The sequence below is a fragment of the Neodiprion pinetum genome, chromosome 5 (genome assembly GCF_021155775.2).
Source record: "Neodiprion pinetum isolate iyNeoPine1 chromosome 5, iyNeoPine1.2, whole genome shotgun sequence".
Taxonomy (NCBI): Eukaryota; Metazoa; Arthropoda; class Insecta; order Hymenoptera; family Diprionidae; genus Neodiprion; species Neodiprion pinetum.
In genome coordinates this window covers 20,331,043-20,358,014 of record NC_060236.1, presented here as the reverse complement: position 1 = coordinate 20,358,014, position 26,972 = coordinate 20,331,043, and the positions used below count along the sequence as shown (strand labels likewise).

Sequence of the window (26,972 nt, the reverse complement as noted above, 5' to 3'; positions counted from 1 at the left end):
ATAGATCGGAAGCAGCTAGACCAAACCGGTAGTGCGATAGATAGGTATAAAAATCCCCGGGAAAATTTCGAGCACCACGCGATACCCGAAGCCCTATTATTACTTAGCCATATTAGACGAAACAAAGGCTGAAAAATACTAGGCGCAGTAACTCCCGCAGTGTTTCATCCGGTAATTAATCCACGTGTACTCGGGTCCTGTGTTAAACAAATATTACTTGAAGTTGAAAATAATAATGGTAGAACTTCTCCGGTGTCGTACACAGAGAAAAATTTCATTTGTCATAGTAACTAGAAAATTACAGTAAAACAGGTACCGTTAAAAAAAACTGTTTGAATATTGTTGGAGTTACAAAAAACGAGGTAAAAGTAAACATTTTGCGCTATTGTCGATACTTTTTTTGGTAATTGCAACTCAAAATCAGTTTCCGAGGTTTACTCTACTTTTTTAGTTAAATAAGGCTTTAACGTCAATTTATTGTTGCACAAGCATGAAATTTTCGCAACGGGTTACAATAAAATATAGTAACAGCGATCGTAATGAGAAAGAATAGCGACGGATACTAGACTTTCCGGTAACAGCTAGAAAAATAATTTTCATTTTGTACCTGGAACTATATTTTTCGATTGTGGTAAAAAATGAAAATAGTTAAGGACTGAGCGGTAACCGGAACTAAAAATTTCTCTCACAATCAATGTAGGTCGAATGAATAAGAACTCAAGTCACATCAAGGCGTGACGTTTCACGATGTTTGAAAATAATAATTCCTTCGTTTGCAAATGAAATTTAATTAATCCATTTGATATTTCTTTTTTTTTTTGTGATTTTTAGTCGCTCGGAAATTGTTTCGATTGTTTGCAAATTTATGTATACTAGTTGGATGCCTATCTAGTCTAGATATTGTAATAACTTTTTTACAGTATTTCGGATAGGAAAACATACTCACGCAAGAAGGAATAAATTTTCGACTGATTGAGATATCTGTGAATCTAATGTGTTAATTTGTATAATTGCGTTAATTCAACAGACTTTTTAAGTTACAATACATCATTGTATTCCTGCAAAACCGTACCTATAAGATAGATTATTATACATATATATATATTACGGAGGCTAATCTTCGTCGAATCTCGCGAGTGCTATACATGCACTATACATGCAATACGTCGTACGTAAAGAATGAAAAGAAAAGAGTAAAGACAGAATAATTTCAGTGCCCGGTTCTCATCCGCGGTATAAAAACAATTAGGCATACACAAACGTACGTACACGGCATCCCGATTCTTTTTTGACCATGTAACAAAGAACAGATAAAGAAGGGAAAAGCAAAGGCTCGTGGTGTCTGAACAGAAACAGAGCGAGAAAGAGGATAAAATGCAAGGCAACCAAAGCTTTCCCTAATTCCCACATTATACGCGATGATAATGATGATGGGTATCGTATACTTTGTATTATACCTGTGCCGCATTGTCTGTTATACGTACATCACTCAGGCGTACGTGTATGCGTAATAAGGTATATGTTGAAAAGATTCTTGAGGAGCTGGGATTTCCGCGTGACCCTAATTCGGTAATTTATTTTGTGATTCGAGAAGGACGCGAGGCCATCCGAAGGATATCTGTTAATTTATTCCACCAAGCGTGTTACATGTAGAATCTTTGCGAGTAAGAAAAGGAAAAAAATATCGCCTATTTGCGTAGTTCAACAGACGTACCGAGCCAAGAAAGGAAACATCGTAGGATGATGAAAAAAGGAGATGATAAAGAAAAATGACAGGATACCTCGAACCTAATTTATTAAATAAAAAAATATTGCAAAAACTTAAATGCCCGACAATGTTTGTTCCTTGTTTCTGCTTTTGACAGAAATATAATTGTGAGAGAATCGCGTAACGGCGGAAATCGTCCAAGAGAAAGGGAAAAGATTGAAAACAAAGTTAGAAAAACATTTACACGTATACAGGAAAGAATGCAAAGGGATCGGATGTCAAGGTTCGGTTGTAGGAATTGACGACGCCTTCTCTGCTCACGATATTATACCCTGCGGAACATCATACCTCGTAGTCATTCAACCGTAAACGCTGCAGCGTGATCGGGAAAAGACGTGCGAAGAAACGTAGAGACGACTTCTTCCAAAAGCTTGAACGTCATCGATCCTGATCCCATCGTACCTTTCAATTTGATTTTATATTCGATGCATCAATGTATATTTACTTGCAGTGATATTTCGATTAATTTTTTATAACCGAAAGAATAAATTATAAGAACTGATTTCGTTTTTATTTTTTTCTTTAAAGTCAGCTGGATAGTTTACCGAATTATGTGCAACGTGTAACGATCCGTTTATTTGAGTTGGCATAATTCTCCTTCGATTCAATAAAACTCAAGTTGAAATTCCGCTTTGACTAAATTCGTGAGTATAATTTATTATTGCCACAATACGAGAGTAATGTTCATTTCTTTCAGATACTTTTGAAAATTATACAGCTTCTATTGTACGGCACTGAGAGAAATTTTTAGTTCCGGTTACCGCACGGTCCTTAACTATTTTCATTTTTTTAACCATACCTGTTTTACTGAATTTTTCTCAGTGGGTGTATCGATTTAGACCCACGCAAAGCGGTTGAATCGCATAGCGCATAAATACATTATACATACAACATGTTACGCGATGTAAAATATACCCACTATGTTAGGAAGAGTTGATAGCTGGTTGATGGAACGAGGTTTACCAATTTTTACAAAGTTACACAGGACAGTTACGGATACACACTTATTCGTGTGTTTCACATGTCGCGCAGGTTTATTTTGTGTATGTATCGCACGTGCACGTCGTGGGCGACACGTGGGTATTAAACACAGCGACGAATCAGAATGCGAAGAAGAGGAGGAACAAGATCGGGATTGGGATGAAGGCGTAGGACTTTAACGTAGGGCGCGTAGGACGTAAGAGACGCGGTAAAAGGGAAACGGCGAGAAAGTCGGCGCTTTGATAAACGGGTATGACTGCGGGTTGTTGGTACATACGCGTGCATATCCACTGCGACGCGGCAACGTTTTCAAACGAATTCAAACAACGTTTTCAATGACGGTTCAATACGATGTAAGTCTCACGCTTTTGCTTCTCCTTTACTTTTAGTTATAACACGATTTGAATGGGAAAGTTATAAGAGTTGAAAAAAGGACCGCCATTTTGGATTCGGACACTGGGAAAAATTTTATTTGTTACAGTAACTAGAAAAATTCAGTAAAACAGATATCGTTAAAGAAACTGTTTGAATATTGTTGGAATTACGAAAAACGAGGTACGCGTAACCATTTTCCTCTATTGTCGATCCTTTTTTGGTTATTGCAACGCAAAATCTACGTTTTTAGTTAAATAAGACTTTAACGTCAATTCATTCTTGCACAAGCATTGAATTTTCGCAACAGTTACAAGAAAATATAGCAACAGTGGTCGTAATGAGAAAGAATAGTAACGGATACTAGACTTTCTGGTAACAGCTAGAAAACTGATTTTCATTTTCTACCTAGAGCTATATTTTTAGATTGTGGTAAAAAATGAAAATAGTCAAGGACTGAACGGTAACCGGAACTAAAAATTTCTCTCAGTGCACATTCTGACTTTACATTCGACGTCAGAGGCCCGAAAGAACCCCATGTACACATTTACACGTCGATTTGTTCATCTTTTCGTTCTACTGCCATTTTGAATCTGAACATTCGGTTTTCAGATACGAAATTTGTGAGTTGACAAACTCTTTTTTGCGTTTCACTCCACCGCATCTATCTGCTATTTCACATATTCTGACTTCGGAATCGAAATCAGCAATCATAAAAATAACGCAAGAATTACCGTTCGTTTTTCATATATAAATCCACAGACTATTTTTATTTTGACTGTTGTATTTTGGCCCTTTAAATTGTACTTCATCATGTTTTAGTTTGAAATTTTTTACTCTCGGTTCAGAATTCGCGACTCAGCAATTCCCTAGGTACTATTTTTTCGACGAAATTCTATCATGTTCATATTTTTGGAGGTCACGATGGCGGAAAAACCGTATAACTCTACAAGGTACATGAAAAATTTGTACTCGATGATTTTTGCCAATTGAATTGCAGTCGCATTTTTTCGATTCTTGAATTACTATCGTTACATCGTACCAAATGCATGTACATTTCTTTTTTATTTCACAATTAATTCCAAGAAGAGAGGCTCGATTGTACTTTATGATCTTACACACTGCATCCTGTGAATCGAACTATGCAGTGGTAAATATACGCCTACATAGAGAGTAAATCGAACGTTTGGCGTGATTACAATATTGCGTTCGACGATGAGCAAATGACCCGCGATACGATCAGCAATCGTTACTCCCCACTATGTGGGCTGGTGGCCAGCAGCCACGCGCCTCTTCCAAACCAATCGTACACCCTGCGTTTCTGATAATGGTAGAAGAGATGAAATGATGAATGGTAAGACTGGTGAAACGTCGATTAGAGAAGCGAGCGAGCGAATCTCTCGGTTAGTAATCAAAGCTAGCCTCAAAGCGTAACTGCAAAAAATAATAAGCATTGACACTCTAAAAAAAAATCACTATCAATCAAGAGGTCAGAATTGCTCGTCGCGACAAAAATAAATAATATTGCAGTGATTCGAAACGTGAAATGAATAGGAGAACTTATTTAGTGGCTGTGAGAAAAAATCTATGGGAGCTGTTGGGTAATTTCGAAATATAGAAAATGGTAACAAACTAATATAGCTGTCGTTATAGTTGTCGGCATTATGATTCAAAGCAAAAGATTTTCAAATGTTCCGTCAATTTGTACAACTAACCCTGAATTCTTCATTTCGTCCCTAATTCGATATACTTGGTCTTCATTTCTTATTTTTGCGAAGAAGTTATGTACTTGGCAGTAATTAAAAGATTTTGATTTCATTATATATATTTTTTTTTTTTTTTTGTAGGAAAGGTATCGTTGCCGGTACTTGTTACAATAAACGTTATCGTTAGGGTTTTTTTTAAAGTGCAAAGTGAATTTTTGTTGAAGGTTTCCACATAATTAATGTATTTTTTTTTGTACCAGAGGTGAATTTGGGGATCAAATGCAGGAGAAAATGCAATCACGAGGCGCTTAAAGAACCGTTTCAAGGTTGGGTTTAAAAAGAAGTTACATTATTTCCCTCAATGACTGAGAAAAATTTGACATAAGCATTACTCTTCTTTCCCTCAACGAATCAATGAAAATTCGCACACGTAGAAACGAAAGTTTCTATCGATTTAACGTCATCAAATTTTCGCGATTCCATTTGTGTTCAATTTTTTTCATTCAGCGAGTTTTGAAAAATCAAGCTTCCCTCTTTCACCACCAGCGGCGCTTTTAGCTTCACAGTCAACGCGGTTGGCTGTACACGCCTACTTCTATCAAACACGATACACGGACAAAATGCATGAATCCGGTCACCGTCTCGCTTGCTTCGCGCCCGGGGCGCCGGAAGTTCGGACCGGTTCTCTTGGCTCTGAACGCCGCCGTTCTCGCGGCCCCTGTCAAGCTGCCTTGTCAAGAATTCGGGAGGAAGCTGCCTTCCTTGCTCAAGGGATAAATACCTCCGAGGTCACGCCGTTTGTCTTATTCAAACTGCGCTGATGTGTTTTTTTTATGTAGCGTGTAGTGTCAATGACTCGAAAAATGCGCACAAAAACTGTTTTTTTTTTTTTTTTTTTATTTATTTTTCTTTCGTACACTTTCAAATTCCATCTCAATAACCAATCACTGATCGTTTTTCGTTTTCGTTGATCGTTTGGGATTTCGAGTAACTTTTTCCCATCACCGAAATGTTCCTATTTCTGTTGTTCAAAGGTTTGTTTCGGTTTCTACGCTCAAGCTTATTCAAATATCACGTCGCAGCCATCGATTGCAACTTAATACAACAATGTAGCAATATTTTCAAAAACCGTTTCACTCTCTGTCGTGGGTAAAATGTGTTTTTTTTTTTTTTATCTATAGTCAGGAATTAAGATTCACCCGACCCCGGATGAAAAAAAAAAAACATTTAATTTAGCAATTGACTAAATACACAAATGTATGTGTGTAAAATTATATACGATATAAATAAATCTCTCAAATTCATTCGAGCAAGAAGATTACAAAAATGTTTTCAATAAGACCGGGAACAAAGTAGAAAAGCAACGTGTTCATTTTCGACTCACCGGCAATATCTGGCCATTCTTTGGTACTCCCTGAGCGGTTGATTCCTACGTTTTGTGGTAACGAATGTGAAACCCCGGGAGCCGGATGGCCTGATCTGCAAAAAAAAAAAAAAAGTTCCATCATTGGAGAGGCGGCGTTGTAGAATTGAAATTGATAATTAAAACCGACGTTTCGCTGGTTTAATCGTTCACCTGCAGATCGCCTCAAGAGTTGTTTTTCTGCCGTTGTGTTTTTGATTCAATGTACGCGGCAGTTAGAGAGTAGAAATTTTTGTACTAGAAATGTTTCTTAAGTGGTATTTAATTATGTTATACGCTATGTGAATTAAAATGTACGTTTTTTTTTTTTTTATTTATCACTAAATTGTATCGTAATGCAAGACGAGAACACCTGTCTGAAGTTACCCCCCCACCTCCCAAATTTCAATTTTCCATTTTTTTTTTCTTGCAAACGTTTGCACATCATTTGCAGACGCGTCCGGATAATGATATTTTCGGATAAAGATTTTTTCCACGGCGTGAGGTACAATGTGACATATATAGTATAAAGGACGGTAGAAAAAAAGAGTATCTAACATACATATCGAGGTATGTCATGGCCGTCACAGCTGATAATAAACATGTCGTTCTCATTTTTCGCTCTCTTTAAATCCTTTATAATCCCTGAAATCGACTACAGATAACTTTTACAGTCGGCACTTCTAACACGTGTATACTTGAAATAATATAAGCTTCGTATGTTTTTCTAATAAATTGGGACAGGAATTGATAATAAACATTCTTCACGGACGCTCATTTTGTATTAAAATTCCCTGCGTTAATCTGGTGACAATGTGGTATACAAGCTAAAACTATTTTTATTTAGCTCACAGAACGCGTGAAATTCTAAAAGTTTAAACTCTCATCAAATTTCCCCGAATCTTGGCTAATTGTAAAACGAAAAATATCCATTCGCCCGATTGACTGTAGAATTGTCGCAGTGAGCCGTAACAAAATTTACCACAATGATCCTCACCGATAGTTAAAAACATTTGTTATTAATGATCAACAAGGCAAACATTGGAAGCACACTTTACTAACGCTCACAATCATCTTGATGGTTGACAAGTGACGTACGAGTAGAATTATACTAAAAAACTTGACGGCAATGACGAAAAAACGAATTATATGCAGAGCTGAAATCTGCCCGCCGAAGGTCCAAATCATATTTCGAATGTTTTCAACATTATGCCCATCCTACGTTGTAAGAAATTCGAATGGAACTGTCGCATTTTAGTGTATAAAGAATGTTTGGTTAAGTTCGAGCTTCCGCTTCAAGAGTTTTGCATGATATTCATTATGGAACACTGTGCCCTATGTCACACATAACCTCACTCTCCCCTACCTGCAGCAAATGCTTCAAGGTAAATGAAATGTTTCAAGTCCTTTTGTGGCGGTTATTATGAACTTTCGACGTATGTCTCCATTTTTCCTCGCATACACGAAATTTTTAAGGTCTTTCAATATGCCCCATTCCTTATTTTTATTTTAAAGGTACCCGATCGTGCCCGAGGTACTCCAATCTCCCCTACAATATACATGTATGTATACTTGAGGAAACATGAATTTTTACCTTATCCATCACTTGTAATAAAAAAAAAAACGATGTCTATGATGAAATGAGCTTATAAAATATTTATTTCATCACTGCATTGATAGATAGGTACGTGTTCATTTGTGTGAAGTTAGTAACGTTAACGTAACGAAACCTCAGGTTAAAAAATCATCATTATTAGGCAATTAAAGAATGACTTTCAATGATTTGAAACTTAGGGGGCCAATTTCACAGGGTTGTCGAAAACGCATACATGCGACAAACAGAAAGAAACTGGATTAAACATTATTTAATTTAATCGTTAACCGGCGCAGTTTTTTAATTTATTTTTGGAAAATTATAATAATATGAAAAAGTCTGTAGAAGAATATTTGAAAAAATCTTTTTACGACATGATTTGACAAATATTTTTTATTATTATCATTACTTTTACTATCATAATCATTATAATTATTGTTGTTCTTGTTATTATTAGTTACGGTAAAAAGATGAATAAAGAATATGGATGGTTATCTTATCACTTTTCATTTCTATAATTGAATTCTTCGTCTCGGCTGCGGGTCAATCTTTCATTTTTTACCTGCTCCAAGCACATTACAAAAATATCACAGCCCGAGAAAAGAAGAGCTAAGCTTTGATATCGGAGAGCTTATACAGCCCAGTGTCAAGTACGATATGCTGAGTGCATATATATATACATGAAATTACATAGATATAGGTATATGCATACATTTATACGAAATACATGCTAACGAAAACCGAGTGCGGTAGGTAACTAAACTTTGGGGTGAGTGCATTACTGGGTAGGGAAAGGGAAGGACTGCAGAGCCATTCTGCGTTCCAAAATTAGTCGTATTAAGTCTGAGCTTTTTTTCCGGTAGATATATGTGTATATAATGCATTTTGAGTAGACATACCTACATGCATTATACATATAACTGTAGTGCAGCAGCCGTATGTCCTGGCGTTAAAATAATATTAGTGTATGTATATGGTACGCGTGTAATGTTCGTCATATGCTCACGGATACGAAGAAAAATAGATCGAAACCCCAATCTACATCTAGACAAACGCGTTTCTAGGCATAGATATACGTACGGACGCGTGAGTCGAGAGGAAACGCGTAATTTATTAGATTATTTTTTGTGATCAATTACTGCGAGGCTTAGATCGGATTAGGAGTATTCATCATCATCATCATTCGGGATCTTTTCATGTGCGTTGTTAGAAACACATTTTTTTCACCGACTGAAAGTGTTTAGAGAAGAAAAAGTCAGGGGTAAAGTTTCCTGGTTTTGAATGGAGAAGAAAACAGCACTGCTAATTCTCTTCTACGTCATGCCGTTTGAAATGTTGGAACGCGGATGGTCTTTTCGGACGATATGATGTGCTTTGTACTAGTCAGCTTGTAGTCGGTTTCAAGACGAATCCAACGAGCCCAGGCTCGTTGATGTCCGAACCTCCGTTCAAGAGATATCGGACTTTGAAGTTCAACTCGCCTGCGACTAGCCCAAAGCGATTTGGCGGGCAATGCAAGTTCGCGCTAGCGATGAAGTTCACATCGCGATATCTCGCGAACGATCCGTCTGATTTCGACGATCTTGGACTCGTTGATTACGCCTTGGCGTCTGCTACAAGCTTTGCAGCGCCAAAATACAAGAAACCAAATTCCCTGAAAGTGACATCAGAATTTAAGGAAAGAATCGCGTGAATTTATAACGATTCTCATTGGATACAGATAATTCCAATATTACCGACGAATCCGATAATCATTGGCGTCGATAAAACAGGAAGTATAAAGCAACTTGTCAAGTAACGATGATGGAGAGATCCTTCATCGGACGAAGCGTAAGTGCGAGGAAGAAAATGGAAGAATTGTTACGTACACGGAGAAACGGAATAAACGTGAACTGCGAAGTGATGGACACCGAGTATGCTCGGTGCTATTCTCGTACTTCCTGAACGGCCATGCAGCTTCACAGGCAGCATTTCCTGTGCTCGATCAGCAACAACAGCACGGCAGCAGACTACGGCTAAGCAGCATCGTCGAGTGTAAATAAAAGCTAGGTACCCGTTTAGAGAGAATCAGGAATTTATCCGTTTACACCTCGTGTCGATAAACGATCAACGACCATTCCGGCAGGCAAACGGCTGTACGAAGTAACCTAACCTAGCATGAGAGCTGGATTTATAAACCGCCATCTTGAGCCAGACTCGTGCTACTGGTAGCTGCTCAACACGGACTTCCGGAGCCAGTTAATATTTTTTTGGGAGAGTGACAATGTCTAGAATGAATTACTGTCGACAGAAAAATTCACTTCCAACTTATTAAATTTCTTTACGTATTCAAATCAATTATCGATCGTATGTCAAGATTTTCACTTGGTTTCTATCAAATAGTCGGTGGACAAACTGTTTTATTTCTTTTCTTTGATAATTTTTCTACAGTAAACGAATGTAAGTAACAAAATAATGTGTGCTTAGGTATACTAATTGCACAATTGCGGAGAAGGGATAGCAGCGATCATTCATCGTCAGGGACATCAGGCCCGATTACCTACGCAGGAACTAGGAAGGGAAACTTGTGCTAAATACTCTTTATACAAATCTATGTATACAACTTCCTCCCACGTCTAGATGTTGGAATTAAATCGTTAGCGATTAAGAGCGTGACGCGTGGGCTCCGGATAGATAATATCGAACCTTTCCAGATTAGGAAAAATCAGCGGTCGTTTCGTTGCAATGTGCCGATGGCATGGATTTTCGAAAGTATCGTAGTTTGTAAACACCCGGTTGCCATCTATTGCTCTCACGAATTCTGGTTAACTTCAGTTTAGTCGGGTTTTAGTTCCTAATTGATGTTATGTAAGGTCAGTTTGGCAATACATCTCATTATTTTAGCGTTACAGTCAGTTATTTAGTAATTTATACTGAATAGTACAACAATTTCACCACTAAGCGTACATAATTAATTTACTTACGTAACTTACTTCGTCGTTTAGTTAGTTTTCAGTAAATAATTCATAATAATTATTGTAGCCCAGTTTTCAATATTGAGCATGGATTACCAATTCGGTTATAGTTTCAGTTACGAGTGACCATTCAGAAGTCGATTGATCGAAAGACGAGTAAAAAAGAACCATGTAATTGAATAAAGTTTAACCTCTACCAGATTTCTTACCCGATTTAATTATCACACGATACCGGTAGAATCGAATTACACAAAGAATAAAAATTTTCAATCCAAATGATGATGGTTGTGTTTACAACCGATCGTTACTTTTAACCCAAAATCGATACGTGCGCGGAATAAAAAACGCATCGCGGCCAAGAATGCCGATCATTATTTCCCCTCCGAGAAAATTCTGAACCTTGCACAAGGTCCATTTTATGCCCTGAAGCCAACAACCCACGATATCAAATTAAGTACGCCCAAGCAGAAGCAGCTGGTCAGAAATCTGACGCTGTCAATGTATATATTTTTCATCGCGTCTTATAAATCTATGTGAAAAACCACAGGTGGATACTCTGGGGATCAAAGAAGTGAACGTGGAAAGTTTCACAAAATGTACCTGGCATTGGGAAGGGCAAAATTTTGATGTTGAACAACTTTTGTAGTATCGAATTGATAACTTTCGTGTTTCTGAAGTTGTGAAGAACGTTGAAATAAATCCAACCAGCTTCAAGTCCGTCAATGCTGGACAATCCGTTGCTGAGATATCGCCCTTTGAACTCATCGCTAACACGCAGCTCGCTTTGCTAATTCGTAAGGCTAATCGCATGTGAATTAAATTTCAAAGTGCGACATTCCTGGAACGCATGGTCTAAAATGGACGAGCAAAAATTCGTTGGATTCATTTCGACATCTGCAATTATTTGAAGAGTACCTACAACAAATTATCTCGCTACAAGTATCCATCGAAAATTTCGTTTTCGGATTGAAATTATTTAAAATTATCAGATGTTTTGGTTCCGAGTTGAATTATTCACTACAGAATCTTTGAAACCGATATGATTAGTCCATACATATTCGTATATGTAAAATCTACAAACTGGTGTAGTCGTCAAAAGTATTCTTCCTCCGAGCTCTAACGTAAATAGTATCAATAGATATATACACATTTTTTATCACCGTGGGTGATTAGACTTGAGAGGTTCGCATTCACACATTTAATATATCATACATCTACGCTCATATCTGTAATATTTCAACTTTTACGTCACTTCCATACGATATGACGATACACGGATTTGCCCCCGGCCATCTGGTGCACAGTATCTAATTATTCATCCTCTAAGTCTCTTTAACGCAAACTGCACTCAGCGATGCGAAATTCTGAGAATATTTGAGTTATCAATTTTTTTAATTTTCATTGTGTATTTATTTTATTTACGTATTTTATGTATCATAATCAAAAGATGCTCTGTCTGAGTTTAAACCGCAGGTTTGATGCTGCGTTAATACCGTCTAACATCTATCTGCAGAGTGAGAAAGAGAGCGAGAGAGAAAGAGAGAGCGATAAAGATAAGAGTATTCGATCCCTATAATTTGTCTTTAATACTCAATCCGTGAAGAATAGGAGCACTGTTTACGAACTGAATGAATAAAAAATCTACAGGCAAAAAAATTCGTGAGAATATAATTATCACGTGGCTTTTTTCATGTTGCCAAATCTTGAAATTTCTCAATTTAAAATTACTTTTGTTTTTTAGTTTAGTTTTCACGGGGGCTGTTATTATTATTACTAATTTTCACTTTTGTTTATGATTTTCTATTTCACAAATATCAATTACGTTTGTTTTTTACACCTATGTTTATAAAACATGCTATAATAAAATGTTGGTTTGTAATGTGATACGTACTATAGAATTGTTGATGGTCAGATGATTTCCCGCACTTATACTCGCTCTGCGTTCCATTGCGTAACAATTGATCAGTTTTTATACATGCCGATAGTGAAACAAACACACGACCATTGGCATTTTGTTGAAAACCGAGGTAAAAAAAAAAAATAAATAAAAAAATAAAAAAATACAATCAAAATCTACTTTATTTACTACAATTCCATTCGCAAATGAAGAATAAAAAATTAATCTCACTGGTAATACCAAACGAATTTCAAAATCAACGTTCAAATAAAATGCGGACTTAGAAATGGCGCGAAATTTGATAATTCTACGGTGTGGCACCACGATGAGCGGATATTACGAAGTTCCATTTCTTCTCCGGGATGATGGAAAAACAGTAAATTCCTAAATTCGCGGTTCTGATTATATTCCCAAAGTATCTACCGGGTGTTTTACGCTAAATTTCACGTTGCTTAAACACAAGTCGTGTAGGTTAAAATATCTTTCAGCGCGTTTTCGTGTGAGTTTGCATAGATGAAAGGACAATATAGAGAAAAAGCAAAAGAAAAAGGAGGGGGAGACGGACGCGAAGGACGAATTAGGCAATGAAGAACCAAAACCGAACCACAACCAATGCGACCCAGCATGCAACGCTGCACTTCTAACAATAATAGCTGAGAGGCTGATCACCGTCACTTCGCTGCACCTCTCACTACTCTTTTTCCTATTTCTGTTTCTTTCCCTTCTTTTTTCTCTTATTCGTCTCATTTTCCATCCGTATCCCAAAGTGCAGCCCCGCATGCGTGTATGCATCAACAACGTGACCACCCACTCAAACCGACGCGACTATAAATGTGTGTTGAATGTATTCCTGATGATGATGCACCCGAAACCCAAAACCATCTCCATAAAGCTCCGCAAGGAGTTTCAGCCCCCTTAATAAAAATTATGCCAAAATGCACGAAAAGTTGAATCGTTCATCTCTCTAAAAAGAATCCATAAAATCTGTCGTGAGATTTTCTGGATCCTAATTGATGCAGGTAAATCAAATTCCAAATCTGTTTTATCCTTACCGAAATTTTCACATCAACCTGAGGGTAGAATAATTTTTGAAAAGTCTCGTCACCAGTTTTCAGGGATTAATTATTCGTTACCAATTAACTGACCTGCAGTATTATCGACTGATGAATTTTATTGACTAAAAAAATATTTTCTCATTAAGCGGTGAAAATACAAAGATTAGAAGAACAAAAAGAATCTCATAAATAGTAGAGTGAAATAAATAAATTGGCATTCCTCAAAAGACTTATTTTTTTTTTTTAAACTTTTTATAGCGTGAACTTAATCTTCGAATCTTTAGCCTGTTTTTAAAAAATAAAATAAAATTTATCACGACAAATGGAAAGACCTTTTTCATCTTATATTACAGCATCCGCTACTGACCTCCTGTGGCAGTCTTCGCAAACACTGTAAGACTTTCTCTAGTGCTGTAAACGTTGTTTACCATCGTCGGTAAGGAGAAGAGGCTCAGTGAAGTAAAAAATCGATTGGCAATAATTATGAAAGAAATTAACGAATAATAAGCGAAATAAATATTGATGTACAATTGAAATCCTGCAGCGCCGAAAGAAAGGATTGGTGAATATAAGATATAAAAATCCATATATAAAATCTATGAAATGAATAGAAGAGATTATGAAGATGAATTAAAGGTTTGGAATAAAAAAAATTTACCTAACGATTCCACCGCGGGATATATTTAATCGACAACAGAGGGTAAGAGTGATAAGTATAACGATCTAACACTATGCAAGAATTAATTTAAGATAAATTTAAAAACACATGTTTGCGATCTCTCCGACTCTGATGAGAAAAGATTCGTAAATAAATCGTAAGATACGCATCAAATACGTCCAACTTTATCACGCTGATATATTCGATGATTAACAAGCTTCGGATCAGTTATAATTTCCGACCTGTGGTTTGAAGATGGAATCAGTAAGAAACGTAATAAAGAAAATTGTGATTTTGCCAGGGTAGTTTAGCTCTCTAAATGACGAATTTCAAAATTTTTACAGAAATTAATTAACGTACTTTAATCATAGCTGCAAATGGTCTAGTCATCCAAAAAATATGATTATATGACTTGCACAGGTTTAAAAACATGACCGTAATACATAAAAGTGACCAGAATACGCACAAAACAATCAATTCACGATAAATAATGAATGTATAAAAAAGATCATGACAGATTCTTGAAGGAAATTTAATGTTCTACAAAAAAGATCTTTTAATATTTTTGCCTCAATTTAATTTTTCAAAAGTTATTCTCAATTAAAATTGGAGAAAAACTTGAAATTTCAATTGAGAATAACTTTTGAAAAATTAAATTGAGGCAAAAATATTAAAAGATCTTTTTTGTAGAACATTAAATTTCCTTTAAGAATCTGTCATGATCTTTTTTATACATTCATTGATTCGTTAGTCACAAAATTCCAACTTAAAAAAGTCAAATCGAGAAATTATATCAATTTATTAAGCTTAATTACTCGGAAACGGCTTGTCGGACAAAAATCTATAATCAGACCTTTTTTGTAGGGAATTTAATTTTATAAAGGGATAAGTGAACATAAATTTTTTCACTTCAATATTTCGACAGTTCTGACGTAAAACATCAAATTATTACTAAAAATCAAAAATAGCGATGATAGACCTCTTAAAGTTAATATTAAGGGCTTAAAATTTCATGAAATTTTTTTTTTGCCATACTGAATGATATTCTCAATATATTTTTCAAAAAAAAAAAAATAGTCAATTTTTTTGGCCCAGTCTACTAAAGATATGCACAGGTATAAGAGATGGAAAAATAAAGGAAAATAGTAGTGAACATAGCATATAAATTTTCAGTATTTTCTATTGCAACGTTTTGTCAAAAAAAAAAACTCGCAACTTGAGAACATGTGTTCGAAAATACTGCACAAGTAGTTGCGATTACAGATAAAATTTATGCACGTTAAGAAAACACTATAGAACGACCAACTAATAGACGTCTTTATGAAAACAATAGTATTTTTTCTTTTCATATCCATAAGGTGCTTTATGACTTATCGGAATGACTGGCAACATTCACTGTGATATTCACTTTTTTATATAGATGAACTAGGCTTATTTTTTCTTCCTTTAGAAAGTAAATCACTCATCAGTTCGTTCTTTTCTCCACTGTTTTTTCGATACTACTAGCCTCTTTATTTGGTTCTTCGGCATCCTAACGTACTAGACTTCCTCCTTGCATTAATGCACGAGCAAGATTAATTTCTTCCATTCTCTTCTTTTCGATTTTTAATTTCAATTTTTTATTCGCTTCAATGACTAATTTTTCTGCCGTATTTCTCTTTTCACCTTCTTCTTTACGCAGTGTCTTCAATTTTCCCGTCTCTCCATCAAGACTTCTTTTTCCTATTCTATTTCGTCAGATTTACCCTGCTCGAGAGTTCTTGTTTCTGCCTATTTTTTTTCTCTCTGTAATGTTCGTATCTCTTTCGTCTTGTCCTCTTCAAGGTGAAGTTTGTATTTGCCATAAGCACTATGTGCGTTTACCGACAATTCATTTGTTATCGGAACTAAATGAGAACAATTCTTGTATATTTGCATCACACTTTTTAACCGTCATGTAGGAATCAAGAGTTCTCTCAGACAGGACAGTTACAGCGTCAGTTAAAGTTCGACCCAATGCGATGATGAAAATTCACGTTCCAGATCATCTTGACCATGTGAAAAACACAAAGCAGCTTTGACAACGAAGCATATGATGGGGTATTTTTCAATATCCGACGGACCTGACACAGAAAAAAATTCTGACCAATAAGGATCCATTCGAATATTTTGACTACTGTCTTGCTCCTTTTCAATTTTCAATAAATTCCACTCACCAAGCAAACTGTCTGTTGCAACATCGCTCCCAAGTTGAAGTAGTCAAATTTTCCTTGACAGCAAATTATATCTTCATTCAGAAGACGAAGTACTTTTTGATTGGTAGTAGTTCCATCGCATCCCAATGCAAGCATTTCTACGCAAGGCAAGGAGTAAGAAGTAAGAGTAAGGCTCCTTTAAATTTCCGAACATGCACTTCTGCAATCTCAATGCCCATGAAAACAGTTTTCAAGTGAGCACTGATAACTTGCTGGTGAACTGCTGACCATTGAAACATGACGTATGATCGATTGGAATCCTCTTGATATCGTTATAGGTACTGGGCACACTGAACAGAAGAATTTTTTCTAGCTCTCCTTCCCATCGCAATATACATCTCGTACTTTGCGCTCGAACTTAGATGAATAAATCATGGTTCGCGATGGGGTTTCACGGCCAAGACATGTCTATGGGACTCCTAGCGAATGAAATGTTTAGATCACGGATCGTTGAATAAAGCCATTGCTTCCAAAAGTATGACAAATATCATATAATATAACATGGGTGTAAAAATATGACAACTCCTACAAAAAATGACCGACTTGCAGCCTTGTTTAATTGACGGTTCTGATATTATTATAGAAAAATTAATCCAAATGACAGATGATGAATGAATTTTACCGACTCTGACTTTTGATGATCATTCGTACGAAAGTTCGAAATTTTCTAGAAACAATAAGTCACGTAAGATGACACTCAAAATGCATCGAGGCTAATCGCGACCGATCGATCAATTGTTATATTGTATAATTGATGACCCGAACTTTCAACGACAATTGAGTAATAGTGTACATCATTTCTGATATATAACCCACAATAAATATTTCTGTTACGTCACGGCGTGGTCAATATCAGACCCGGGTAACCTTATTGATAACATCGGATACCGATGCCACGAGACGCAGAAAGAAGCCCAGCCAGTCTCTGGCCAGTGGCCTACAGCACCTGTGCTGCCAATTAACTCAATTCGCAGATTGACACTGGTTTGATCAGACTTCTTTACAAGTGAGTGACTGGTTCACTGAAAATTGTGAGCAAAAGGAAAATAGTTGTGCAGTAAAGGAATTGCGAAACCCGGTGATCAAAGTGCTCGAAAGGACGAGGTTCAGGTTTTCTCTTCATTTGACTAATTGAAAGAATATTGGTAAGTGCCTGCTGCATTCGGTTCAAATTCGGATTTCAGCTTGTGTCATTCCAAGCCATAGGGTTGTAATATAGTTTATAATACTACCTTCAAACGATACAATTCTAACGTGGTGAATCATAAATCGTCTTTCACAATCGACTCGGTTTGGATTTCTGATCAAACTGTCAAACCTTACTGACTGCATTCAAAAAATGTCTACTATAATCATCAATTTTGATCAGAAGACACGTTCAGAAAAGTTTCTATCTTGAAATCATTGAAACATTGTTCAAATGATCTACTGCTTGTCAAGCACGATAAATTGACGATCGAATCCGTTTTTGTAGTGCCATCATCGGTTTTCATTGCCTGTAAAATTTTTCAAAATTTAGTTTCTGCTCATTGACGTGCCTAAAGAAACAAAATATTTCTTGGACGAAAAGAATTCTTAATTTAGGAATTCCCTTTACCGATCAAGATACGATGAAGGTATTAGCTTTTCATTAGCTAATCATCTAATTCTTGATATTGATGAACTCATTTATGAATACCATGCCACGTGGACATTGATAACTGATCCGAAAAGTGATGATTTGCTGAGAATGAACCGATTTTTACCACTTGATGGTCAACCATGATAGTCTTTATAGTAGAGTACTAACTAACTTGGTATCCAAGTACGGGTTACTACACAGAAGTAACAAAAACTTATCCAGGTTTAAACGCTTGTGCCTAATGATTGGTATTACTCATAGCCAGGGTTGTCTAAAATGCGAACTCTGCTTCAGGCTCCAAGTCCCCTACACTGATCGTTTATTAAAACAAGCTCCAATCTCACATCATATCTAGTGAGAAGTACATGCTCATATATAGCATTTCAATAAGCCCCTTCAAATGCGATAAGTATCTTTGTGTGTTATTATTAATACGATATCCGATAAACAGTGAAATCAGAATACGAGAAAAAATCCTTAACGTTACTGTAAAGAAGCGTCCATTGAAGAATAGCAATCGTATGGTTCACGGTATAATTTTTTCCTGCTGTCCTAAGCGTATTTTTTTCAGTGCCGTAAATTGAGATACTCTTACAGGTCGACAAGGTTGGGGATTTGATGGTTGGCCACTACGTCACTGATTGTGATCATGTAAAACATAATCTACACCTTTCGAAAACGCGCAAGTTTAACGGCGTACGCAGTTGCCATTGATCAAGATACCCGTGCGGAACGAAAGATAGGCGATATCGAATACCATTGTATACACTTATGTCGCGACCTGATTACAACAGGTTTACCTGATGATATTTAGGTACTGGTTGTCTAGTCATCACAGATAAGATCGACGTTACAATCGCGGTGGCGATTACATATCTACGCCATGTAAATGTCACCAGATTTTTGCACGTTTGAGGCTTGTGTTATTTCCTCCGCAAGAAAGGGTCGCGACATGTTGAAGCATCAAAACCGCAGCATCCCAAGAGAAGGTGCGGAAGCAACCGACATGGACGATTTTTTCGACGACGAGAGTTCGCCCTTGACGGCTCAAGACGAATACGGTGAAAGGTGAGTGGACGTTGCACATAGTCGGCATGGCATAAACGGTTCCATTTCTAACGACTGTCCAAAGGTTATCAGCGGACACCAAGGGATGGAATGTGTTCCGCAACCCGCCGTTAAGGAGAGACTCCGGTTCGATGGCGGACCAGAAGTGCGTCGCGGTGACGCTGAAAATCCTGAAACTGCTAGTCTACATTATTGTTTTCGCGATAGTTTTGAGCTGCGGCGTGATCGCGAAAGGAACGGCTCTCCTCATGACCTCTCAGCTCCAGCTTGACCGGACGGTTTTGTACTGCAACCGACTTCTAGGTAACTTGAAACGATCCAGTAGATTACCGAGTGCGATGGAAGAGTCTCTAATGTTCTGGTATGCGACCAGGGGCGGAAAAAACCTTCGTTGCGCTGCTGCCTGAGGAGGAGAGGGTGTCGTGGATATGGTGCATACTTATCGGGTTTGCGGTGCCCGAAATTGGCACGCTGATCCGCAGCGTGAGAATCTGTGTTTTCAAATCGTCAAGGAAGCCCAAAGTCTCCCACTTCGTCTTCGTGTTTTTAATGGAGACGCTGCACGTGATTGGACTCGCGATACTGTTCATGAGCGTTTTGCCCGACCTAGACGTCATCCAGGGAGCAATGCTGATGAACTGCGTGTGCTTCATCCCAGCGTTGCTCGGTACGTGATACCCGACAATTGTCGAAGATCAAAACGCATAACAAAACTCAAAATATGATTTTTAATCGCAGGGCTTCTTTCACGGAATGAAAAGGTTGACGGGACGAGGAAGCTTCCGTACATCCTGGCCGACGTGGTTGCCGTGGTCGCGCAGATGACGTCCTTCATAGTTTGGCCCATCCAGAAGACCTCGAATCCAAGCTTGTGGCTGACTCCAGTTTCGCTTATCCTTGTGTCCTGTCGATGGTGGGGGAATTACGTCACCATCCACAGTCCCGTAGGTGAGTAATTGATTAGAAATTGCGAAATCCAACTGCTAAATACAATAATCCGGTGATCGATGGGCGAATTCGCGTTAAATCATAGACATAATAAACTCGCTGGGTCGAATTGAGGAGGAGTTGAAGTACACGAGATACTTCACTTACATCTTCGTCTCCGTATGGAAAATCATTGCGTTTTTCGCATTCTCCATACTGATTCTGCACTTCAAGGGAAACACAATTAGTCACATTTTCACGATGGCCGGAAGTACCTTCAGCAACCATAACATCACCGTCACCGAGGTCCAGTCAACCATTGGCGGCGGAACGATTCCGCAACTGTCTGAGGTTGTCCAAAACGGAACGTCGGCGGTCATCACGACGACCTTTACAACTCCGATATACATATTGCTGATACAAATGCTTGCAGCATATTTCATTTACATATTTGGTGAGTTGGGAAACGCGATTCTTAGCTGGTTCCCAAATTTCGTCGCAGCTTCGTTACAGTGTTCGTTTCTTCTTTTTTAGGTAAATTCGCATGTAAGATAATGATACAAGAATTCAGCTTCGCGTTACCGATCAGTCTAACAATCCCGACGTCAATTTCCCTTCTCACCGCAGCCTGTAGTCTTCGAAATCGAGATCCCTGTTATTTCCACGGGATGCTACCCGATCACCTCTTTTTCGACTCTCCAACCTTCTACTTCCTTACCGATTTTATATTGGAAGAGCACGCCTGGGTGTGGGTCTTGTGGTTACTGTCCTACACTTGGGTAACGATCCAAATTTGGACACCAAAATGCGAACGTCTTGCTTCAACTGAGAAACTCTTCGTCACACCGATGTACGATACACTTCTCGTCGATCAAGCAATGGCACTGAACAGGCGGCGTGACGACCAGCCAGAAATTTCGGCGAAGGTGAGCACAACGTTTTTTTTACTACCAGTACCGATCATACATGATTTCTTGCCCATAGAATGGGACGGGCAGAATCAAAACGAAGGATAAAAAAAAGGATGACAGTGACTCTGATTACACTCCGTACGAACAAACCAATAACTCCGCTCTGGGCACGTCTGTTACCTACACCAGCGATCTGGTAACGAGGGTTTATGTCTGCGCTACCATGTGGCACGAGAATAAGGACGAGATGATCGATTTTCTGAAGAGCATACTTCGATTGGATGAGGATCAATGCGCCAGGAGGAACGCCCAAAATTTTCTAAACGTGGTCGATCCAGACTACTATGAATTGGAGAGTAAGTTTCAAACGCATGGTGTTGAATTTTCACAAAGTGTAAACAAATGATTGATCACGGGAGAACGACTTAGCTTAAACAATAATTCAAAACTTGTCTGTATCGACTTTTGACCTATGATACAAATCTCCATTGAACCCCATGTCATCAGCTCACATTTTCTTCGATGACGCCTTTGAGGTGTCCGATCACGATGTCAACGACTCGCAGGTAAATCGATTCGTGAGATTGCTCGTGAACGTGCTAGACGAAGCCGCTTCCGACGTCCATCAAACCCGAGTTCATGTTAGTGCGCCGAAAAAATACCCGACGCCTTACGGCGGTCGTCTGATCTGGACGCTACCGGGTAAGACGACGATGATCGCTCATTTGAAGGATACAAGCAAGATTCGGCATAGAAAACGTTGGAGTCAGGTGAGAGGGTGCCAGAGATTTGATGCCGACATCGTGTAGCATTATAAGCAAAAGTGCAGTTTCAGTAATGCCTATACCTTCCAGGTGATGTACATGTACTACCTCCTCGGTCACCGATTGATGCAGATGCCAATAAGTATCGATCGAAAGGAGATAATTGCTGAGAACACATATCTCCTCACCCTCGACGGCGACATTGACTTTCAGCCCAACGCCGTTAAACTTCTGATTGATTTGATGAAGAGAAATAAGAACCTGGGCGCTGCGTGTGGCCGCATTCATCCCGTTGGATCAGGTAAGTTCGAAATACAGCAGAATCTCGATTGTCCGAATTAATTGGGACCGAACATAGTTCGGATAGTCAAAATTTTGGATAATTGGAAATATATTTTTATCTTAAGAGGAACTTCCAGTCGAGATTGACGAAAAATTAATATATCTGCGAAATGATGCTACGTAGCGGAATGCTTCTATAGGATTCGATGATTTATAAGCAATAGGATCTAACAAAGTCACGAAAATCATCGACAACTAAAAAAAATTACTTTTTTGTGTGTACGTGTCACTTATCTTGACTATTCTCCAAGCGTACGCATCACTGGTGCGATTCAGGCAATGATAGCCCCATTCCATATTCAATGCCGAACACAGATATACAAAAATAATTTAGTTTCATACAACAGTTGCACCGCAAAAAAAAACCTGTAATATTTGGTAATTGATATTTGATCTTACAGAATTGACAAGTTTTGGAGGCTGGGTAAATGACAGTTTTCGTTTCGACAATCGACCAACAGAGTGCGCGTGAATCAAATATACGAGATCCGTCGGTAAAACTGTCATGCTAGCCTCCGAGACTCGTCAATTCTATAAGATCTGTTTCACACGTTTTTTGCAAATTTCGATCATTTTCATGTCTTCGTTAGATCCTAAGACTCATAAGTCAATCCCAAAGGAACAATCTGCTACGTAGCATCGTTTCAGAGATGTATTCATTTTTTGTTAAAATCGACGGGAAATTCCTCTCAAGCGATAGTAATATATATACAACACAAATTTAAAACGATGAACATCTATTCTAAATACCTAAATCGCAATACCACCACATGCAACAATATATATTTCACGCAAACTCTGTGTGTGCTATAAGGAACAGATAAGGACAAGTAAACTAACGTTGGAAGATGAAAAACGCAATTGAGCATGCTCGAACACGTGTGGTTCTCGCAAAACCGCAACGTTGTATACTTTGCGTCAGCATGTATTTTTTAAGCTAACGTTGGGGTAATTAAGTGTACGGATAAACCATGTCATGGTTGGGATAATTTGGGATTCGGATGGCTGCGGTTCGAATAATCGAGGTTCTACTATATGTAAATTCTGTGGCAGCGTAGTTAGTTGACACCTCAAACATTGCAGGTCCAATGGTGTGGTACCAAATGTTCGAATACGCGATCGGGCATTGGCTACAGAAGGCGACCGAGCACACAATCGGCTGTGTGCTCTGCAGTCCAGGATGCTTTTCACTTTTCAGAGGAAAGGCACTTATGGATGACAGAGTGATGAGCAAATATACAACCAGATCAACCGAGGCACGGCACTACGTCCAGTACGATCAGGGTGAGGATCGATGGTTGTGCACTCTGCTACTGCAGCGTGGTTACAGGGTGAGTGTGACGAAGCCCTATTCACTTTCAGAAACGAGAAAAATACACTCTCTGAACGAAAACAATAATCGATCCCTCTCTTTCATCGCATTTTGATTATTGACGTGGTTTTTAGGTTGAGTATTCAGCTGCCAGTGATGCCTACACTCATGCACCCGAAGGGTTCAACGAGTTTTACAATCAAAGACGCCGTTGGGTTCCCTCGACAATGGCCAACATCATGGATCTGATTATGAACTCTAAGCGTACCATCAAGAACAATGACAACATATCGCTGGTGTATATGTCATACCAAATCCTGCTCATGGGTAAGTTGCCTACGAGCTTATATTGATTTTCATGAATGCGATAGTTAGTGTAAGAAGAGTAATGCACATATGACCAGGTAATTAACGCAATGATTTTGGAATTAACAGTCGGTACAATCCTTGGACCGGGTACAATCTTTCTAATGTTGGTTGGAGCCTGCGTTGCTGCATTCCAGATCGATAATTGGACGAGTTTCTTTTGGAACCTAATCCCGATTGTGATATTCATGATCATCTGTTTCACTTGTAAATCTCACGTGCAAGTAAGTACATGAGAACATTGTTTCACAGTACAAAGATAAATATGGTAATAAAGTAACTTTAGAACATGGCTTGCGGTTGTTTTGTACAGAATTAGGCTCGCGTTCGTATCTGTCTTTCATTTGCTTGTCTTTCTTGTAATCGTGACACGATCGACTGCTTTTTCAGACTACAACGTGTTAATCAACATGGCTATTGATTCGAACCAGAAGTTAATGACTAGCTTCACCATAGCAATTCGCTATTCATGCACAAAACCACAAACTTCGATACACTGATCCTTGACTTCCTCCGTGTGCAAAAATCTGCAAATTTTTTTTCAACCTTCAATGACAACGAATGGTCATTAATAAATTACTTTTACAGCTTTTCATAGCCGGATTCATCAGCATCGGATACGGACTCGTAATGATGGCTGTGATAGTTGGAGTACTGATACAAATAGCAGACGATGGTTGGGCCGCGCCCAGCTCCCTTTTTCTCTTCCTGGTAGTCGGGCAACTGATTATAGCAGGGCTACTGCATCCCCAGGAACTGCTCTGTCTACCCTGCGGAATAATCTACTATGTAACAATACCTTCCATGTACCTGCTGCTGGTGATATATTCTATCACAAACCTGAACAACGTTACTTGGGGAACTAGAGAAGTGCAAGTAAAGAAGACTATTGGGGTAATTACATTACTGCACCACAAAGTGTTTCACAAATGATGATAAGTTCGCATCGAATCATTTATCCAACGATTTTCACAATAGGAATGGGACGACGAGAAGGTAGAGGCTGAGAAAACTGCGTGGCAGCGTAAAAATAAACCGCTTCTCGACATCCTCCGAGACAGCGAGGGCACCGACAAGAATGACCAGGGATCTATCGACTTCTCATGCGCCGGATTATTCAGATGTATGTTTTGCACCCACGACAAGCCATTTGACAAGAAACAGGAACTAATCACCATCGCCGAATCTTTGGAGAAAGTTCAGATGCAACTAATGAAGATAGAGAGGTAATTAAACGTTAAAGAATAAATCTCAAAACTTTTTTAATTCGAAATAACAATTCATCTAACGATAGAGTCGTTGAACCTCAACCACATCTACCAGGACGGAAATTTACAATGGCCTATGCAGACATGATGGAGCCAATTGAGGAAAATTCAATCGAGGCCGATCAACTGGACAGCGAGTCAGATACGCTGAGTCAGGATCTGGAAGTCCACCGCGAACGCACCTTTCTGGTGAGTCCTTACTGGCTGGAGGACGAAAGTCTGCAGAAGGGAGAAGTCGATTTCCTTTCAACTCAAGAGGAACAGTTCTGGAAAGAGATACTCGACGAGTATCTCTTCCCAATTGATGAAGACCAAGCAGAGAAGGTGGGTAGTTCGGGGTTCCTTCGCATTGATGGTCGGACGAATATGAACAAATTCTGTAAGTGTGAATTTTCTCTTTTTGCAGGAACGTATCGCTACTGATCTGAAAGAACTTCGGAACAAGTGTGTCTTTGCATTTTTCATGTTAAACGCACTGTTCGTGTTGATCATATTTTTAATGCAACTGAACAAGGAAAGTTTACACATCAAGTGGCCGTTCGGCGCTAAGACAAACATCACCTACGACGAGACTGCCCTTGAGGTAACACCGTCAAAATTTGACGAAGTTCAATTCCTGAATGATAAATTATGAAAACCTATGGTTTTCTTCTTTCCTCTTATAGGTTCACGTAACCACAGAATCCCTACAGCTCGAACCAATCGGTATTGTGTTTGTCTGCTCGTTCGCACTGGTTCTGGTAATCCAGTTTATAGCAATGTTCTTCCATCGGTTTGGAACATTAGCCCACATACTAGCAAGTACAACACTGGACTGGTATTGCTGCAAAAAGGTAAGTCAGTGCCTTTCAGTAGAGCGAGCACAAATATGAAGAAGCAAAATTTACCTTATTACACTTCATTCAACAGGCGGAGAATGTTTCGGTTGAGACATTACAGATCAACGATGCTGTTGAGATAGTTAAAGACCTTCAAAGATTGGACGTAATGGATCGTGAATACGAGGAAATAACTAGCAAAGAGCCTGGCCGAAGAAAGACTGTCCGTAACTTAGAGAGCGGTAAACGAAAGACGCGCGTGATGAACAACCTGGACGACGCTTTCAGGCAGAGATTCTTCAGTATAGCAGAAGACTTGAGTAAGGTTCTCCCGTAATTAGATTTCGAAAAATTTTACAATGTCTCATGGCCAAAATCTTTCTAATCTGTCTATCAGGATTGCCCAGCGAAATGGCAACCCGAAGGTCAATTCAAGCAGTGAAAGCATTCGAGATGCGAAGGAACACAATTTTGGCTGAAAGGAAGCAGTCGAAATTGCAAGCCCAAGCAGGGGGAAGCAGTATATACGGAATGTTCGGGAAACCCACTAGTATGCGTCTTAGACCAGTAAGTAATCCCGATAATTCGGATGATGAAGAAGTCGACAGAAGCCCGGGCGTTATCAACCTCGGATTTGATCATGAAGATTCCCCGAGAGTATAAACTGTTCGTTCTCTTTGGTGTATCCCAGAAACTTGTTACTATTGTGCAGTGCAGTGAAATATAACCTACTGAAGAACTGGCGCGGAACTTTAAGTCAGTGCGCGAGTGAATTTCAATTTCCGGTGGCGATATCAGTAAAATGGAACTGGTTTTCTCTCACTCTATTTCACTCTTCCGAACTACGATATTCAAATATATAAAAATAATTGTGTCTCTAGGCTACTTTTTTGTACAAATTTATCTTCTATTTTTAAATATTTTGAAGTGTTAAATAAATTTTTACATAGTATC

The 26,972-nt window shown here is 38.5% G+C and overlaps 2 protein-coding genes across 2 annotated transcripts in view; one reads left to right on the top strand and one right to left on the bottom strand.

Moving 5' to 3' along the window:
* The window catches only part of rau (RA domain-containing protein rau), an 89,500-nt gene that overhangs the window by 51,770 nt on the left and 10,758 nt on the right, over positions 1-26,972 (bottom strand). Inside the window, exon 2 of the mRNA XM_069136388.1 lies at positions 6,212-6,306. Within this exon, the coding sequence (XP_068992489.1) occupies positions 6,212-6,228 (17 nt within the window). The 5' untranslated portion in view covers positions 6,229-6,306. The remainder of the gene's footprint in view (positions 1-6,211; positions 6,307-26,972) is intronic.
* On the top strand, positions 17,562-26,894 carry LOC124218758 (chitin synthase chs-2-like). Its single transcript, XM_046625550.2, has 20 exons — positions 17,562-17,766; positions 18,840-19,310; positions 19,375-19,613; positions 19,684-19,977; positions 20,049-20,258; positions 20,344-20,691; positions 20,772-21,163; positions 21,222-21,504; positions 21,656-21,918; positions 22,003-22,213; positions 23,338-23,585; positions 23,701-23,893; positions 24,002-24,156; positions 24,521-24,826; positions 24,911-25,158; positions 25,227-25,524; positions 25,607-25,783; positions 25,866-26,033; positions 26,110-26,338; positions 26,416-26,894. Exons 2-20 carry the CDS (start codon positions 19,132-19,134, stop codon positions 26,679-26,681), a joined length of 4,707 nt encoding a protein of 1,568 aa, XP_046481506.1. The 5' UTR covers positions 17,562-17,766; positions 18,840-19,131; the 3' UTR covers positions 26,682-26,894.

Excerpts from the sequence above, each read along its gene's own strand:
- LOC124218758 (XM_046625550.2), top strand. The coding sequence starts at position 19,132 with ATGTCACCAGATTTTTGCACGTTTGAGGCTTGTGTTATTTCCTCCGCA. Across the intron at positions 23,894-24,001 it reads ATACCAAATCCTGCTCATGG|TCGGTACAATCCTTGGACCG; the intron begins GTAAGTTGCCTA and ends TGGAATTAACAG. Across the intron at positions 24,827-24,910 it reads AAGTAAAGAAGACTATTGGG|GAATGGGACGACGAGAAGGT; the intron begins GTAATTACATTA and ends TTTTCACAATAG.